The sequence below is a fragment of the Pogona vitticeps genome, chromosome 5 (assembly GCF_051106095.1).
Source record: "Pogona vitticeps strain Pit_001003342236 chromosome 5, PviZW2.1, whole genome shotgun sequence".
NCBI classification, from domain to species: Eukaryota; Metazoa; Chordata; class Lepidosauria; order Squamata; family Agamidae; genus Pogona; species Pogona vitticeps.
This window is the reverse complement of record NC_135787.1, coordinates 17,824,277-17,841,897: the sequence shown is the minus strand read 5'-3', so window position 1 is coordinate 17,841,897 and position 17,621 is coordinate 17,824,277. Positions and strand designations below refer to the sequence as shown.

The 17,621-nt window shown below is 40.5% G+C and overlaps 1 protein-coding gene across 6 annotated transcripts in view; it reads right to left on the bottom strand.

Annotated features, from left to right (window-relative positions):
• Positions 1-15,070: 15,070 nt before the first annotated feature.
• The window catches only part of SMARCAD1 (SNF2 related chromatin remodeling ATPase with DExD box 1), a 55,807-nt gene continuing 53,256 nt past the window's right edge, over positions 15,071-17,621 (bottom strand). For all 6 annotated transcript variants that reach the window (XM_020798662.3, XM_078394566.1, XM_073001944.2 and 3 more), the window contains one exon: positions 15,071-15,625. In XM_020798662.3, the coding sequence (XP_020654321.3) occupies positions 15,564-15,625 (62 nt within the window). In that variant the 3' untranslated portion in view covers positions 15,071-15,563. The remainder of the gene's footprint in view (positions 15,626-17,621) is intronic.

The window sequence follows — 17,621 nt, the reverse complement described above, 5'->3', positions numbered from 1 at the left end:
AATATGTCTGGAAAAAGCTGGAATTTGAGGAAATTGAACAAGGTTGTTGTCAATAGAAACAAGATGGTCAGGAATTTCATAATTGGGTTTATTGTTTCATTTTCAGTCTTTGATATCAGTGTGAGATATACTGGAACGGCCCATTTCCTCTGCCCACCCCCATTCAACAAGGAATTCTGGGAGACCCATGCTAAAACTCAGTAAATTTAGTAGTGCAAGTTTGGTAGTGACTCAGCCAGATGACAATCCAAGGAACACTTAAGCATTGATCTTATGCCTGGTAACACAATGACATTTACTTCTGAATAGGTATATACAAAGCCCTATTAAGCCCTAAGGCAGTGGAGGTTTGAAATTGGAGTTTTCCTTCTCCTAGATGGGCTGCCTTCCATGGAGGAGGATGACACTAGCTTTATTTTACAGATGAGGGCTACTGAGATCCTGGATCCATTACAGAGAATCCTCAAGCAGATATATCAGCTACATCAAAAGAAAAACAGTGTGCCCTGAGATACGAAGAGTACTATTCCTTCACTATGAGTAATATAGCCTTCCTTTTTCATATATAATTAAGGAATGTGGACAGACAGAATGCCTTCATTCACCTCTAGAACTGAGAACCATGATTTAAAAAATGGCAAAAATCCTACAACCAACACTATCCCCTTCAGGAGTAAAATACCAGGTTTACTTTTGCTACCAGCAAACTATCCCATTCTATCCCATTCAGGTAGTGTTTAAAGAGAACCTCGAGGCAAAATCCGGAGCTGGAGTCCCGAAGGCAGCATGTGTCGTTCTGCCAACTCCTGTGACATTGCTGGAACCAGTTGTATTGGCTCTTGCCTTTCCATTGGACCATTTCAGCAACGTGGATTTGCTGCTTGGGTAACAGCCTATCCTCCATATTACCTTACCCAGGCTTCATGCTCTGGAGAGGACACTTCTCGATTCAGAGCATGTTACCATAGTCTCTCGAGACTGAAGGATGCCTATGATGATGATTAAGCCCTAAATGGCTTGGGTCCTGTCTCTATGACCCTGCCCAGGTTTTAAGATAATCACGTGCTTGCTAGAGACAGCCAATGCAGAGTTGCCAGAGGGGGCATTTCCTACCACTTTAATCATTCTGGGTGTGGTGTGCAAAAAATGTCTGAAGTTGAACATCAAAAAAACTGAAATCATGGCCACCAGTCCCATCACCTCCTGGCAAATAGAAGGGGAATATATGGAGGAAGTGACAGCTTGTACTTCTGGGAGTTCTCGGTCCACCTACTGCTGAAGCCTACCTTGTAGGGTTTTGAGCATAACCTTGCTAGCGTGTGAAATGAGTGTAATTGTACAGTAGTTGGAGCATTCTTTGGCACTTCCCTTCTTTGGGATTGGGGTGTAGACTGATCTTTTCCAGTCCTCTGGCCACTACTGAGTTTTCCATTGATGATGATTAAAAAAAGCGCACTAGTCCTTTGATATTGGGCTGTGGCACCAGGGTGGGTGACATGGCCTTTAGCCTGGTTTGTTCCTTTTTGCACACCACACACAGGATGATTAAAGTGGTAGGAAAAGCTTCCCCCCCCCCCCATTTCTGCATTGGCTGTCTCTGGCAAGCACGTCATTGCTAGCACCACTCTGGCAGCCATTGATGGTGATTAAATCCTCTGCAAGTTAGCAAAAATGTAATGCAACTTGCTAAGCACGTTGGACACCTTACTAATTTATGATTTTTGTCATTTTCTGTTAATTGATTTTTAATTTATTTTATTATAATTGTATATATGTTCCTGTTAGCCGCTCAGAGTGGTATAGATTTACCAGATGAGCGGGATATAAATCAAATAAATAAATAAATAAATAAATAATACTACTCCCTATACCACACCATGGCTGGAGTGCAATGTGCTCCAGTAAAAATAGTGCACATCTTTATTAAATTTGGTGCATCCTGCTAGTTCAGCACATAGCCTGGCAGCAATTGATACTGGTGATATATCCTGCTAGTTCGGTACACAGTGAATTCAACATTGTACTATTGTGTAAATTCAAAAATATTTTGAATTCAACTAATGTATGATTTCCTTCCTTTCAAATCAAGGGGGTAATGTCAGCGTATATACATTTTTTGGGGGATAAAAGGTTAAAAAGTTCCCTGACCCCTGCTTTAATATCTCCAATTTTCTTGAACAGATCTCTGGTTTGCCCCTTTCTATTATTTTCCTCTATTTCTTTGCACTGTTCATTTAAGAAGGCCCTCTTGTCTCTCCTTGCTATTCTTTGGAAGTCTGCATTCAATTTTCTGTAACTTTCCCTGTCTCCCTTGCATTTTGTTTCCCTTCTCTTCTCTGCTATTTGTAAGGCCTCATCGGACAGTCACTTTGCTTTCTTGCATTTCCTTTTCTTTGGGATGGTTTTAGTTGCTTCCTCCTGTAAAATGCTCCATCCAGAGTTCTTCAGGCACTCTGTCCACCAAATCTAATTCCTTAAATTTGTTCTTCACTTCCACTGTGTATTCATAAGGGATTTGGTTTAGATTATACCTGACTAGCCCAGTGGTTTTTCCTACTTTCTTCAGTTTAAGCTTGAAGTTTGCTATGAGAAGCTAATGATCAGAGCCACAATCAGCTCCATGTCTTGTTTTTGCTGACTGTATAGAGCGTCTCCATCTTTAGCTGCAGAGAACATAATCAAACTGATGACGGTATTGCCCATTCGGTGATGTCCATGTGTAGAGTCGCCTCTTGTATTGTTGGAAAAGAGTGTTTGTGATGAAGACCTTATTCTCTTGACAAAGCTCTATTAGCCTTTGCCCTGCTTCGTTTTGAACTCCAAGGCCAAACTTACCTGTTGTTGCTTTTATCTCTTGACTCCCTACTTTAGCATTCCAGTCCCCTATAATGAGAAGAACATCTTTCTTTGGTGTCAGTTCTAGAACGTGTTGTAAGTCTTCATAGAATTGGTCAATTTCAGCCTCTTCAGCATTGGTGGTTGGTGCATAAACCTGGATTACTGTGACGTTGAAAGGTCTGCCTTGGATTCGTGTTGAAATCATTCTATCATTTTTGAGATTGTATCCCAGTACAGCTTTTCCCACTCTTTTGTTGACTATGAGGGCTACTCCATTTCTTCTACAGGATTCTTATCCACTTCCAGTGGTAATATAAAAATCAACTGTAGAGTTCAAACAGAATTCTAGATGCTTGACACTTGACTAGCATTTACTTCTACATGTCTCATGTAATTTCCTTATCTTGTTTTGGAAGACAAGGATAGCATTGCTATCTGATCACACTGACCAGAACTTATACACTATTATAACTCTGACATTTAAACTAATGCTGCCTGAATGCCCTGCAGCTCTATTCAGAGTTGGCATGCTTGCTATTCATGAACTTTCAAGGAAACTGCTTGCTATTCATGAATTTTCATGGAAATGGAGGAGGGGGAAAGCGTATATGGTTTCCAAAAACTGTTCTCACTAGCTTGTGACATTGTTGTACATATGCTGATAGTGCCATGAACATGTGCACAATTTTATAATCTCTAATTAGAAATCTAGTGTAGTTTGACACATTCCCCAGTGGAGGAAAACAACTCTTCCACTCACTGAACTATGTGGAGAAAGAGAAGCTTTGATCTCCACAACTGGAAAAATAATCTCAAAGGTTTTTGAGGAACAATCAAGGGAATTCTCCTAAATAGAAATTACCCTTGCCAAAAGAAAGTTTGCTTCGTTGGGTGGTCTGTTTGTATAGTTCATAGCATTCAGCAAGGGTTTTTTCAAGGTTAAAGGGTAAAATTCAGGATCTTCTGCACATGTAGCTACAGTATGACACAGCTTCTTTGTAATATTTAAATGTTTGGTCCAAGGCAGGGATGCTCAGCTGGAAGCCCCTCTGATACCAAGTTCTCTCCCTGTCTGTTTCTCTCTGACATTGAACACACTGCTCTCTCCTAGCTGCTGATTTCTGCTGCCAGCCCGAAGGAAAGAATGGTCTTTTGATGAATCACTGGGAGAAGGTATTGGAACCTTTCTACTGATTCCCAACAAGGAAAGAAAATTATTGATGTATACAGTTGTGTGTCATCTCTAATCCAACATCCTATGTGATCCTTGACACCAAGCCAACCACCACATATGATCCTTCAGGTGAACAATCTGTGTCTCAATGGTCAGGAGTAAGAGTTTGGCACTAAAATACCTGTACCTTTCAGCAAACAGCCATTTGTCACTATCTTGTGTGTTTAATCTCAATCTCTCCAACCAGAAAATATCTTCTAGGGAAATCTAAAACCAATGGATGGCGATATCTTTGTTAGACCACTAGAAATTAAAGAACAGAAGCTAGCTTTTGACCCCATACAGGTCTTCATCAGTTAGGGCACTGCAAGTTAGTGGAAGGTGCTGAAAAAAACATAAACATCCCAAAAGTCTTGTACAGATGACCATGCTGCATTCCTCTGTTAAAGGTGAGTTTCAAAATGGGGGTTGCAAACTCAAGCCCAGGATGTAGGTTTCAAATACCACCTCTGGTATATAGAAACACAGAGTTCCATTTTGGCGGCAGGTGGAGGCAGGCAAAAGTGTGGCAAACCTCCTATCAGAGACATTTGGCTGACGTTTAGTCACTCGGTCAGCCAATTGCAGCCAAACTAATTGTAGTACCTAGTGGTGGGAGGAAAATTTTAGTTTGTAATTCTGCTTGGGCAATGTTACATGTTTATGTTTGGTTACGGATGGTGCCTTGTTTGCCTATTCAGGGTATCTCTGTTGGTTCACCAAAAGAACAACATTGAAAAAGGGGCAGGGAGTCAGATACAAGGATTGTGTTCTGTCCTTTGTTGAACTTCCAGATGTTCCACTGGTAATTGTGAGGCACCGGGAGACTCATCTTGAGGACTGACTACGGGGATTTTGTTTCCTTCGCCATTGTATTATATAACTGGCCTCACACTTGCTGCATGATTTCTGCAGCGCCACCAGCATAATGACAGAAGAGGATACAACCATGTGTCAGATCTGCCTTGACTTGGATTCCTGCATTGATCAGGGAGCTGGACTCGATGGCCTTATAGGCCCCTTCTATCTCAATGATTCGATGATTCTGTGATTCTGTACTGGGTAGATAACCAGAAAATATGCCCATATATCTTACTCTACAGAACCCTTTATTTGGAGAGCTGTCAGATGGCAATCCTCTGTTTGAAGGCATATTCTGTTGGAAGGGTTGTCCAATACAAGTCTACCTTAAAGCTAAAGTATCCTGAGGAAGACATGATGTCTTGAGTTTGTCCATCAACAGTTAACACCTGCAGTGCAGACTGAACAGGGATATAGGTAATCAAGTCGGAGTCCCATACCAGTGCAGGAAATTCCAGATAAAACACCCCTGATTTCCTGCACTGGCAGAGGGCTGGTCTTGGTGATCCTTGAGGTTCCTTCCAGAGATATACTTCTATGATTCTGTGACTCAGTTGGAAGAAAGGTGGAATAGAAACACAATACAAGAAATAATACGTTCTTTACAGGCAATGGAACTCCATTGGAAGACAATATTTGAAGTCATCATATTTATTTATTTACAAGATTTTTTTAGCCACACCATTACCAGTGGTCTTTGAGCGGCATAAAATAATATTAAAACTTTAAAACATTAAAACCATTAAAAATAGGCAATATTATAATAATATCCTATATTCAAACAATCATTAAAACATTACTTTTAATATTTGTGAAGCACCATAGAATTGCTATCGTGGTGTCCTGTTCTCATGGCCTTATAGCTTTGTTGTTCTTGTTTGGAACCCTTCCAAATAAATATAATAATATTGCTGGAAGGGCCCCTATGGATCATTCAGTCCAGCCCTTGTCAAGGGGGCACAGTGGGGAATTGAACTCCCAACCTTTGGCTCCGCAGCCAGAGACATACACCACTGAGCTATCCAGCAGTTCCAGATGAGCAGTGCAATGCACACCATCTGTGGGAATATGTGGCTAGAATGGTTGCCTCTGCACCTGCCCATTTGATTAAGGGTTTCTCCAGCGATGCTAGCCATGAGCAATTGTGAGAAGGCTACTAGGTAGACAAGCAGGTGGCATTGACTGGAAGTATAAAGGAGCTACTGCCATAAGTTCAGGAAAGCAGAACTTTCTAAGGAATTTAATGCCATCCACCTTGAGGTAGGTGCCTCATTCTGCCTAAAGATAGAGCTGGCCATATTTCAAATGAGCAGTGTTTATTATCACCCTGCATATGATTTTTACAGGTCTTTAATCATCAGAAAGAAGACATGGGTGCCTAAGAACACATTACAGCTATTTAAGAAACAGAAGAGGCAACTGTTGAGTCGTGTCCCCTGACAAAATTATGTGAACAAGGCCCCCCGGTAAAAAAACAAAAAGATGCCAGAATCTATATGTTGCACAAAGAATAAACCTCCTCTCCCCACTCCCACTCCCCAAGTCTGGATGACCTTTCAAATATTTCGAAAGTCTGGGAAAAAGCAGTCCTTTGGTTCCCCTGACAATTAGGGACTCCTCGTTCCTAATCATGGCTGCAACATAAATAAACATGGTTTGCAGGAACTAATTTGCAAGAGCGGAAAATGCAATTAAAGGTGACATTTTCACCAAAAGGCATACCCTCGGCTGTGGGAGAAACAAACAAAAGCAGCTGATTCAGCCTTGTCCACCTTTTCTCCACAGCCGAAGGAAGAAACTGGCTGTCACCTCGGATCCATTTTCTTCTGTTAATCTCATTAATGCTTTGGTGCTGTTGTTGTGGGGTACGTTTCCCCCCCTGTCATTCTTTAAGAATGGCGCCACTAACCCTATTCACCCTTCCCTGTCTATATCTAGGTTAATGCACCAAACTGAAGAATGTTTTCTTCTGTTGTTGAAGGGTTGTTCAGTTAGATTTAGAAGCCCCAGGCATGAAGCCCATGGTCACAAACAAACACAGGACTTCCAGTGGCTAAGAGAATTATCCTCAGAAGATTCCTCCCCCCCCCATCCTAGCAATTTTTCAATTAGAACCAGCTAGACTGCACAAGGAAGTGACTTTTATAAAGGAAAAGTGAGTTAGGGTCACAGTGCTGGCATAAGACCTTTTGCCACCTAAAGGAAAGGACAAAATGGGGGCTCCTCAGATTTTACATATGGAAGCCAAATGGATTGACGGTAGCCATATCTTTCTTCAGCACTGGCAACAGGATAAGACCTTTGGTATGTTTGAAGAGAGGTAGTTTACTGAGGTGTAACACAATAGTCTTTTTGTCACACACAGTTTTGTCCTTCAAGACAACGTATGGGGGCTAGGGTGGAGAGGGTGGGGAGCTGCCATTCTTCTTTCTATGATTTGTCACCTGAGTTAAGTTGCCACACTATGCTTAACGGTAGGGCCAGTTTTTAAGGTGCCACATAGCTCAAAAAACTTGCAGACAATGGTGCCTCATGTAGCTATGGCAATGACACAACAGTAACTACGTAGAGAGATTTGCAAGTAGGGTGTCAATTTAGGCTTCACCAAATAGGGAACATGCATCACCAAAAAGAAGAGAGGAAGGGAAAGATAGGAGAGAACATTGATTTGTGTAAAACTCCATTGCTAATTTGTAGGTACTGATGCAAACTAAAAGTAATTTTTGCCATGTAAACAGAATTGCAGTATGCTTCATTAAAATGGGAGAAAGGGTAACATGCATGCGTGCTGAGTCTGCTATTCATGTGCCAAATACAAATGGACAATGTTGTGATCCCTAATTTTTCTCCTTTTTGTTTTCTACCTTTCAGTCAGACTTGGATTGAGCCACTCTTGATGCAATGGACCCTCGACTTACAGATGGCTCAACTTACAGACTTTTCGAGTTACAGACTTCTCTGGCCGCAAAATTTAGGTTCGACTTGCAGCCAGAGAATCGACCTACAGACCAGAAAAAAACCAAGATGGAATAAAAACGGAACAAAAACGGCCGGTTACGGATTAATCGGTTTTCAATGCATTATAGGTCAATGGAGCCTCGACCTACAGACTTTTCTACCTGCAGCCACCATTCCAATACTGATCAATTCCGTAAGTAGAGGGTCCACTGTATAGAGAACATCTCGTAAGCTTTTTGGGGGGGAGGGTTGATGTTGGAAATCATCAGAGCAAAATGTGATCTTCCAAGTTTCAGGTTCAAGAATGGACAATCTTTGCCTCCAGATGTCTGGAGTTGCCGAGCTTGATGTAAATCTGTTGCTCATGAAAGTTTTTGACCCAATGCTCTTGGGTTGAAAACTTGCCATCTTCCAGATACTGCTGGACTGAAACTCCCATGGCTATTTTAGCAATGGAGAACGACCCTTGGACAGCCCATCAGCACCTGGAAAGTGATTTCTACTTAGATTCAACTCTAACCCACCTCTCTTATATATGTCTCTTAACAGCCAAAATCTCTACCCCCACCCCCACCCCTGCCATGCTTTGTTTCAAATTGAAATTTATCTTTGCAATAAAATTGTCCTTAGTGATTATGACTGTTCAGTACTCACACATCCTGGCTCTTAAAATGGTTCTTCCCAAAGGCTTTTGCTGTATTTGTGAACAGCCTAATAATGCAAGAAAGGAAGCATAGGCAATGTCCCCTTGAATGCCTGTAGAATTAATGGGAGATGCAGATACAGAACAATGTAAAGAGGAATGGAGAGGAGGCTATGAATCAACACTGGAACAGAAAAGGCTAGAAGTAGAATGGATTTCTTGATGAAAGCAATACGGTATAGGGTCCTTCTTAAGAATTGAAGCAGACTTGTATTATTTAAAGCCTTTCCCCCTGTACATAGTTGTTGAAACCATGGCAAAATAAAGGAAACATGTTTACTGATTTTTATTCCAGTGATGTCCATTTTAAATCTTTAGTCTAGGTATGTTTTTGCCCCCATTCCTGCTCTGTATAGGATTTCCTTTTATTTGCATGCTTACTGTAATCCTCAGAATTATCGGGTGGGGAGCACCAACTGTGTTTGATATGCCTGGAGGCAAACCATGAAGAAAGGCAATTACTGTAACGATGACAATTTATTCAGCTGTAATGAGGCACAGGCAGAAGTTTGACAGCAGGACAAGATGGCTGCTTCCACCTCTCCACACACCCTTCCATGTGTAGAGGCCAAAGGGGTTGGTCGCTGAATCTTCAATGCAGTAACAGGACAGTGTCCTCAAGCATACTTGGGGATGCTTTCCTGTCAACAGAATAGTTTAAGGACTGCTAGGCAGGCTGCACAACACAGAGTCCATGGTCACTCCCCTCCATCTGTATTTGTCTCCTCAGATGACCATCTAACTCCACCAAAGACAGGGTGTGCCACTTCTGAGTCTACAGTCCATATTTCCTGTCCCCTGAACCTTGGAGGGTTTCCAGAACTTCTCTGAGAGAATACATTTTGGTCTAGAATTACAAATTGCATCTTCTCCAAACCCATTAAGTGGGCATGATTTGCATATTATATGTATTCTACTCCAGGCTTGGTTTTTAGGCCTTAAAAGGACTTTTTCTTTTAGAAAGTAACCTTGCACTGGGGATCCATGTGTAGTCAGTGGGCTATGCTTTGCCCGTCCCTGTCCTAAAGGCAGAGCAGAGTCTAGTTTGAATATTTGTGATGGGTGATCTGCTTTGTATCCAACTCTTCATAGATTTGGAAATGAACTCAGGTTTTCTTGATCTAAGCCTAATCTTATAACAGGCAATTGTCATGACTTGACTGACAGGACTGGTTCTAGACCATGAGGAGAAAGAAGGCCTCGTTCTATTTTCAAACGGATCCAAGCTCTAGAAGAGAATATGAATGATGCTTCAATGAAGATTCTTCTAGCAGTGATTAGCCTGTTTTTAAAATAAATATACACCTGCTGCACATATATTTTAAAGCAGTCAACTTCCCAATGCATGAATAGAGAGGTGGATGAGGGAGCATTATTTCAACATACCAAGTATCTTTCCCACTTTCTATTCTGTTGGATTGTAACATTAGCAAATGAGGCCTTGGGGTCCACGTGACTGAATGTCTGATCACTGGCATGACCTCTGTTTAACCTCTGCCCACTATATTAAATGGCTTTAATGCCGGCTAAAGGGGAGTGAGGGGGCACCGCAATGCACGTCAGGAGAGTGGGATCAAAATCATGAGCTGGTTGGAGGCAATGAAAAAGCTGGCAAATTGGGACACCAAATAAGTAGAGAACAGTGATGGTAAAGAAATGTGAAATAAAGATAGGGGAAACAGAAATAAGGAAAGCAGGGACATTCTTGGGATTTTAAAAGGCCGTTTAATTAGAGGGATCCAAAAGGTAGTTTATTCAGGCAATCTTTTCGTACATGTATTCTTTTCTTTTGTAACCCTACCATGTCATAAAGATGCTTGATAACAGAAGTGGTGTGTGTTACTATTGCAAAGACACAGATCCACCACACAGGAGGATCAAAATCAATGGCTATCAGCTTATGCTAGCATAGATTTCGATTGCCCTTACTTTCTACATTGGTGTTTAATATATCATTGGTGTTTAATATATCATTTTATAAATTATATTAATTATAACAAATTTCTTTATATTTGCCATGTGACAGACTGATGGCTGGGGTCGCTGAGATTTATGGTGGAAGGGAGATTTGCACCACCACATCTTATCTTGCACTCTGGTCGCTACACCACAATTTATTTTGTCTTTCTGAAGTGAACATATTAAAAATGGTTCACCACAGAACATTACAATAATATATATTATATAGCAAGAAGCTGGCTGGATAGCTCAGTGGTTTAGGTATCTGGCTGTGGAGCCAGACGTTGGGAGTTCAGTTCCTCATTGTGACTTCATGGAAAAGAGCCAGCCTGTATGGTCTTGGGCAAGCTGCACAATCCCATAGGATGCCCCTAAAATAAAGGAATAGTGAACCATTTCTGAGTATTCTCTACCTAGAGAACCCTGGAAAGAATCACCAGGAATTGACTTGATGGCATGTTATTATTATAATATATAGCAAGGAACACAATGAAATAGCAATGTGAAAAACCTTCCTCAGGAGAGGCAATAATGTAAATCGTTAAGATTAAACGTTGTCCGCTTAGCTTTCATGCATTCTGTTTATTAATGTAAAGTACAGAGATACAAATGGTGATGGATCAGCCTCCTTTTTACAGTTATGGGCCACACACTTCTAATTAACTCTTGTTTTATTAGATTGTCTTCCCCTTTACCCCAACTTAATTCAGCCTTCTTTTACCGATTTTCTTCACTTCTCTTTCAAGTCTAATGCTGCCATCTTCTGGGAGAAATGAAGATCATAAATGCCCTGTAGCATTTGCTAGACACTTGTCTCCTAGCCTCTGAAATCACGTCACTAGCAGGTGAGCATGTGCAGATCATCCTGTACAAACCACATGTACCTCAGTGCACAGAAGCAAATGCTCACTGATTAAATCTATCAGAATTGCTAAGATTTACTTGGACCCCTCATACACAAATGTCTGATTTCACCTCACTAGATCTAACACTCATTAAATCTAACACTGGTACTCCCATCCAAATTCAAACCCACTTTCCAAAATTAGAAAAGGGCATTCAGGAAAGTAAGGTGGCATAACCTGAAAGGCAGAACTGAGCAGCTCCATCTAGTTATTGTACAGGAACACAAGAAACTGCCATGTACTCAATCTTCGTCTACTCTAATTGGCAGTGATTCTGCAAGGTTTTAGGGACAGGTGTTTTTTTACAGCCTACTACAGGATTCCTTTACAGATTCTGGGGTGGAGCCCAGGGACTTTCTGCCTGTGGAGCACATGCTGTAAAAAGTAGAAATTACACTATAAATGCTGAAAGAAATTTGCATTCTGCAACCGGCTGCAGTTTGTCTAGTAGGAATGGAAGTGGGTGCATTTAGCTTTTAGCAAAGTGATGTTGTGCCTAATATACTGTATATTTGTGGAACTGAGGTCTAGCAGAGAATAAACTCTTCCCAAGGCAACATAAAACACACATTCAGTTCCTCTTTAATATATATAAGAAACATTCTGTATATGTGTCATATGGTAGGGCAAAGTTCCAAATAAAGTAGTCCTAGAATGAGCTGTAATTTTTAGCATGTATACATTACTGAAATAGCGACGTCTACATTGGCTCGGGCATGTCGTGAGAATGGCTGATGGTTGAATTCCAAAAGATCTCCTGTATGAAGAATTAGTGCAGGGAAAGCGCCCCCAGAAGGAGGCAACAGCTACGATACAAGGATATCTGCAAGTGGGATCTGAAGGCCTTAGGAATGGACGTCAACAGATGGGAAACCCTGACATCTGAGCATTCAGCCTGGAGGCAGGTGGTGCATCATGGCCTCTCCCATTCTGAAGAGACCCTTGTCCAGCATGCCGAGGTAACAAGGCAGTCCCGAAACCAGCCAAATCAGGGAGATGGACAGGGGACAGATGGTATTTGTCTTCAGTGTGGAAGGGATTGTCACTCTCAAATTGGCCTCCTCAGCCACACTAGACACTGTTCCAAGTCCTCTAATCAGAACATGTTGCCATAGTCTCTCAAGACTGAAGGATGCCTAATCTGTATATCTGAAAATTATCATTGGACAAATAAGGAAAACATCTCTTAACTAGTGTTTTCAAACTCATATTGTTCTCTAGGAACTAACCCCACAGGATTCCTGGATAACCTTACAATAAATTGGTTTTCCCCAAAGGCGAGTCCAAATGTACACAAGCATTGTAGAAATTGATATGGATTTTGTATCTTTCCCTTCAAGAAGTATTAAACACAAAGACTATGTTTTTTTTTTTTTTTGGATGCCTAGGTGGGAATGGTGGTTAGGAATGCCTTTTATCAGCTGTGGCTGATATGCCAGCTGCAACCTTTCCCAGTCAGCAAGGACCTTATGAAAAAAACTCACAGTGTTATGATCTCCAGATAGTACACACCGATGATCTATATGGAGGAAGTTTCTGAAGAATACCTGAAAAACTAAAACTGGTCCAAATTGTGGGAACGCAAGTCTTAAAAAGCCTAATTAATGATATGCTCTCATGTCAATTCTGATTCATAGCAACCCTTTTCAGGGTTTGCAAGTTACGCAGAAATGGTTTACCATTCCCTTCTTCACGTGACTGTGTGACTTATCCAAGACCATACTGGTTGGCTTTTCTCCTGGGAGACATACTGGGGAGCTGAACTTCAGAACTTTGACTCCACAGTCAGGTATCCAACTCACACAGCTTGAAATATATAACTTCTGATTTTTAAGTAACTCCATTGGTGTCTGGTAGGTTTCAGATTTAAATCAGTGTACACTCAGTGTGCTGGTTTTACTGCTTCAATCCTAAATCTGAGATCAGTGTTCTTTAAAAAAAAATCCACCATCTTTTTGATGAGCTACAGAGTGAGTATAAACAGAAGCAAAAGGTAGATCTAGATGTTCTTGGAGATCTTAGGCTGACTGAATTAAACATATGCCTCCTAATGGTTAAAGAAAATATTCGTCGTCTAGTCGTGTCCGATTCTTCGTGACCCCATGGACCAGAGCACGCCAGGCCCTATCTTCCACTGCCTCCCGTAGTTGTGTCAATTTCATGTTGGTTGCTTCGCAGACACTGTCCAGCCATCTCATCCTGTTGTCCCCTTCTCCTCTTGCCATCACACTTTCCTAATATTAAGGTCTTTTCCAGGGAGTCTTCTCTTCTCAAAAGAAAATATTAATCTTCTCCAAATATGCTGCTGATTTTTGACCTTGAGTGCCCAAACTGCAACACAAAATTAACTTATTTAAAAACAACTGCCCTTGCATTTCAAAGGGCTAAATGCTTGTTTTTTTCTAGGGGTGGTATTAACAGAGAAATACTTACCGGTCCTCCTATCCCCCCCCCCCCATCAGGCTAGAGTGCCAAAATGTGGGATTGGAGGGTGGGTATTTCTCTATGGCAATTTATGGCTCGCATGCCCACAGAGAGGGCTGTGTATGCCAGCTGTGGCACGTGTGCCATAGGTTCACCATTGTTGTAATGTGCTGAAATGAAGAAGCCTGGCCAAGTTCGATGGAGACACCATGAATAGACTGGACATCTGGTGGTAGACAACAAAACCAGCAATTTGCTCACTTATGAGAGAGATCCTGCTCTCAATTTTATGATAATCAGAAATTCGCTGATCATACAAGAGAGGGCCTTTAAAGCACTCTCAAACGTTATAAAATTGCGTCTCTATGGAGACTCATCCTACTCTGTTATTGCCAACTTGGAAGCATTAATAGACTTATAGAATGCTAAAAAGTTCTTTGAGTTTAACATTCTACTTAGTCTTTTACAGTTGACATTAATAATTAAGTCAAATGGGGCTACTTGGTTACAGGACAGATTTTCTGTGACTTCAATCAATGAAGTACTTTTGTGCATGCAATTCATGCCCCACACATGCACACAAAAATCTAGCAAATGTCTGAGACAATGCTACTGAAGTAGTCCACTACTGGTCAAAAATAGTCTTAACATTTTAAATGTTTTTATGTTTACCTGTATTTTACATATATCCAAAATTTTAAATTGTGCAATGGTCTGATATGAAAAAAGAAACAAAAAAGAAACCACACAGTGATTTTGAATATTAATTTAAAAAACACCATGTAATTCATGAGTAAATTGATTTGTTTGAAATATGGCGCTTGCGACCTTTACAAATACTGTGGATTGCCAGAAAAACAAACAAATGGATGGACTGACTCCATAAAGGAAGCCAAAGCCTTGAGCTTACAAATGCTGAGCTGTTGCAAACCGGACATTTTTGAGATTTCTCACTAAAAGGGTCAGAGACAATTCAATGGCACACAACAAAGATTCATGAGTCAGTTTTCTGACAGATTTGCTGCTTACCGTTTTTTGACTACACTTGAAGTCAGGTGACATATGGACTTAGAATTCCAGAGAACTGAAAGAACCACTACTGAGTACACCTCAATGCAAAGCTACTAATATTTTATGAAGAAGGAAATTAAAAAGGCTTAATCTTTTGTTGCCCCCTCCCCTTCCACCATTGACTAATATACAAACTGATATGGTCCAGTTTTTATTATGTGAACAGTTTCATACAAAACATTACAGTACTTCAAATAAAAACAAGCAAGGAGACAACAAATATGAGCATTTCAAATAAGGCACATGTAAAAAAAATCAAACATCCAGTGAAATAGACAGGTAATATATATATATATTTATATATTTAGAGGTAGAAATAATTACAAAAATATGGAACAATTTTAAGCATTAGCAGTTCCGTTAAAACTAGGTCCCCATTTAAAACTGCCTTGGTAAGATAGCTTACGTGGTATTTTATGCACTACATTTTCGTAGCAGGTCTACGATTTTGTTTTTCAGTACCAGTCAGGGGGTTTGGGGAAGGAACTATGTCATGAGCAATACAACAGGGAAATTACAAAAAGTTATAAATGTCCATACAAATGTATTTAATAACAAAAAAAGTCCTTGAAGCACCACATTTTCCCTCAAATTAAAAAAAATATCTACAATGCTTTCCTTTATGTTATTATTAGAGACCTAATGATGTTTTTAGTAGTGTTGCTATATCTGCTGGAATGGCCCCTTCTTCACCTGCAGAATGAAAGGAAAATATCAGAATTGGACATGTAAGGAACAATGTACACAAGTCTCATATGTACAGGCTATGCAATTCAAAGAATGAAAGAAACAAAGAATCATTTTTCTGCAGCCCTCCAAACATTTTAGCATAGCAAAATTGCTATGGTGATTTTTGGATTAATAAAGATGCTACATTATTGCAAGAGAAGATCAGGAACACGAAAGTTGCTTGGGCCCATATAGCTAAAATTCTGAAATACTGTAACTACGATCTATGAGGCTACAAGAGGTCTTACTGTTCAGGTTTTGGGCAACAGGTGCTGTTCTGCCTCTTCTGGGCCCAATAGCATGTCTGAACAAGCTGTGATCCAGTAAGGGAAGCCATATAATTGAGGTCGGCAATGCATGCACCTGGCATGCACTATGAAGGCTTGAGAAAGCCAACAAAGCTAGAAGTTGGTATTCAAAAAGCAGTCACAGACGTACAAAGAGCTTGTGGATTTAACATAAGTCATCTTTGGACAGCAGATATCAACACTTTATTACAAAAAGAGGTTTGAAAACCCACTTAAATGGTCAACTGTGCAGTGTGCTGCTGTAATGGCCAGTTTGAGAAATGCCAGCTCAAAATGTGCCTGAGACTGCAGAACTAGTCTTGTGCATCTTTTGATTGTGGCCAGAAGATGATGGGATTTAAGAGCAGAAAGGCTAAAATGAAAACTGAGATACCTGTGTAAATCCCTAGAAAAGCAAGCAATTTTATATGTTGTCAAGGAATCACGCCCCTTGATTTTACACAATGGGCAAAATCCCTTTATGTAACTGGGCGCCAGTGTAACCTGGACTGGGTACCCAAAACATTCAAGTCAAAGTAATTTAAAAGCTTCCTATGCCCCCTCCTTTTATGTCTCGAGCCTCCCTAGGGCCCCCTTTTGCCCTGGAGAAGCCTTTGGGAGCTTGGAAATGGGGAGCCTTTAATAATAAAAAAATGCTGCTGGATTTGGATAATTCAAATTATCCAAATAATTTAGGTCTATGGCTATGGGGCCAGAGGCTGGGAGTTCAATCCCCCACTGTGCCTCCTTGACAGAGGTTGGACTTCAGCTCTGTAGTTCTAGGATGATGATGATGACCACTGTCATCTGGGACTGGGGTCTCTGGTAGGGATTTGGTGACAATCTTTTTTTTTCTATTAAAGGCTACCCCTCATCCCCATCCCCAGGCTTTCCTAGGGCCAAAGGGTGTCCTAGGGAGCCACAGAACCTTACAAGAAAGAAACAGGAAGCTTTTAACTACTTTAAATTAAATATTTCCAGTACCCAATACAGACTACACAATGCAAAGCTATGCTGACAGGATTTGCATTTTAAAGAGTTTTAATTGTAATTGCATTTTAATTATATGACTAAATTATATAACTGAATTATATAACTAAATTTAATGTTTGTGATTTTGTCGCATTATAATCTGCTGTTGTTTTAAACTCTTCTGCATAGCATATAAATGAACTGAAAACAAACAATAAATGCCACATTTTCAGCCTGTGCTGCCACCCAGCTCGTGCAAAGTGAAATCAGCAGCTCTTGACTAAATCAATAAAGGAGTAATCAGTACAGACTCTGGAAATACCATGCAGTCAGCCTTCTATTGAGCTGGGAATGAATTCAGCGGTCTGAAAAAGTATTCAAAATAGCTACATCTTACTTTGCTCCATTAAGCCTACTTCCTTACTAAATTCTTCCACAATTCTTCATTTAGAATAATGTCTTAAGAACCTACAGTATCTGGTAAATAAATTCAAAATGGTTGTCTCCAGTATCCATCATGCTAGAGGTACAGAAACGTACGTGCTACTGCACACTTTTTTGGGCTCTAGATCAGTTCAAATAGATTTTGCTTGAACTACAGATTCAGTTTCATGGATTTGTAGCATCTGAATAACTATATCATTAACTGCACCTGCTCATAAACTCGCCCTCTCTTCACCATTGATCTCCAGGGAAAATAA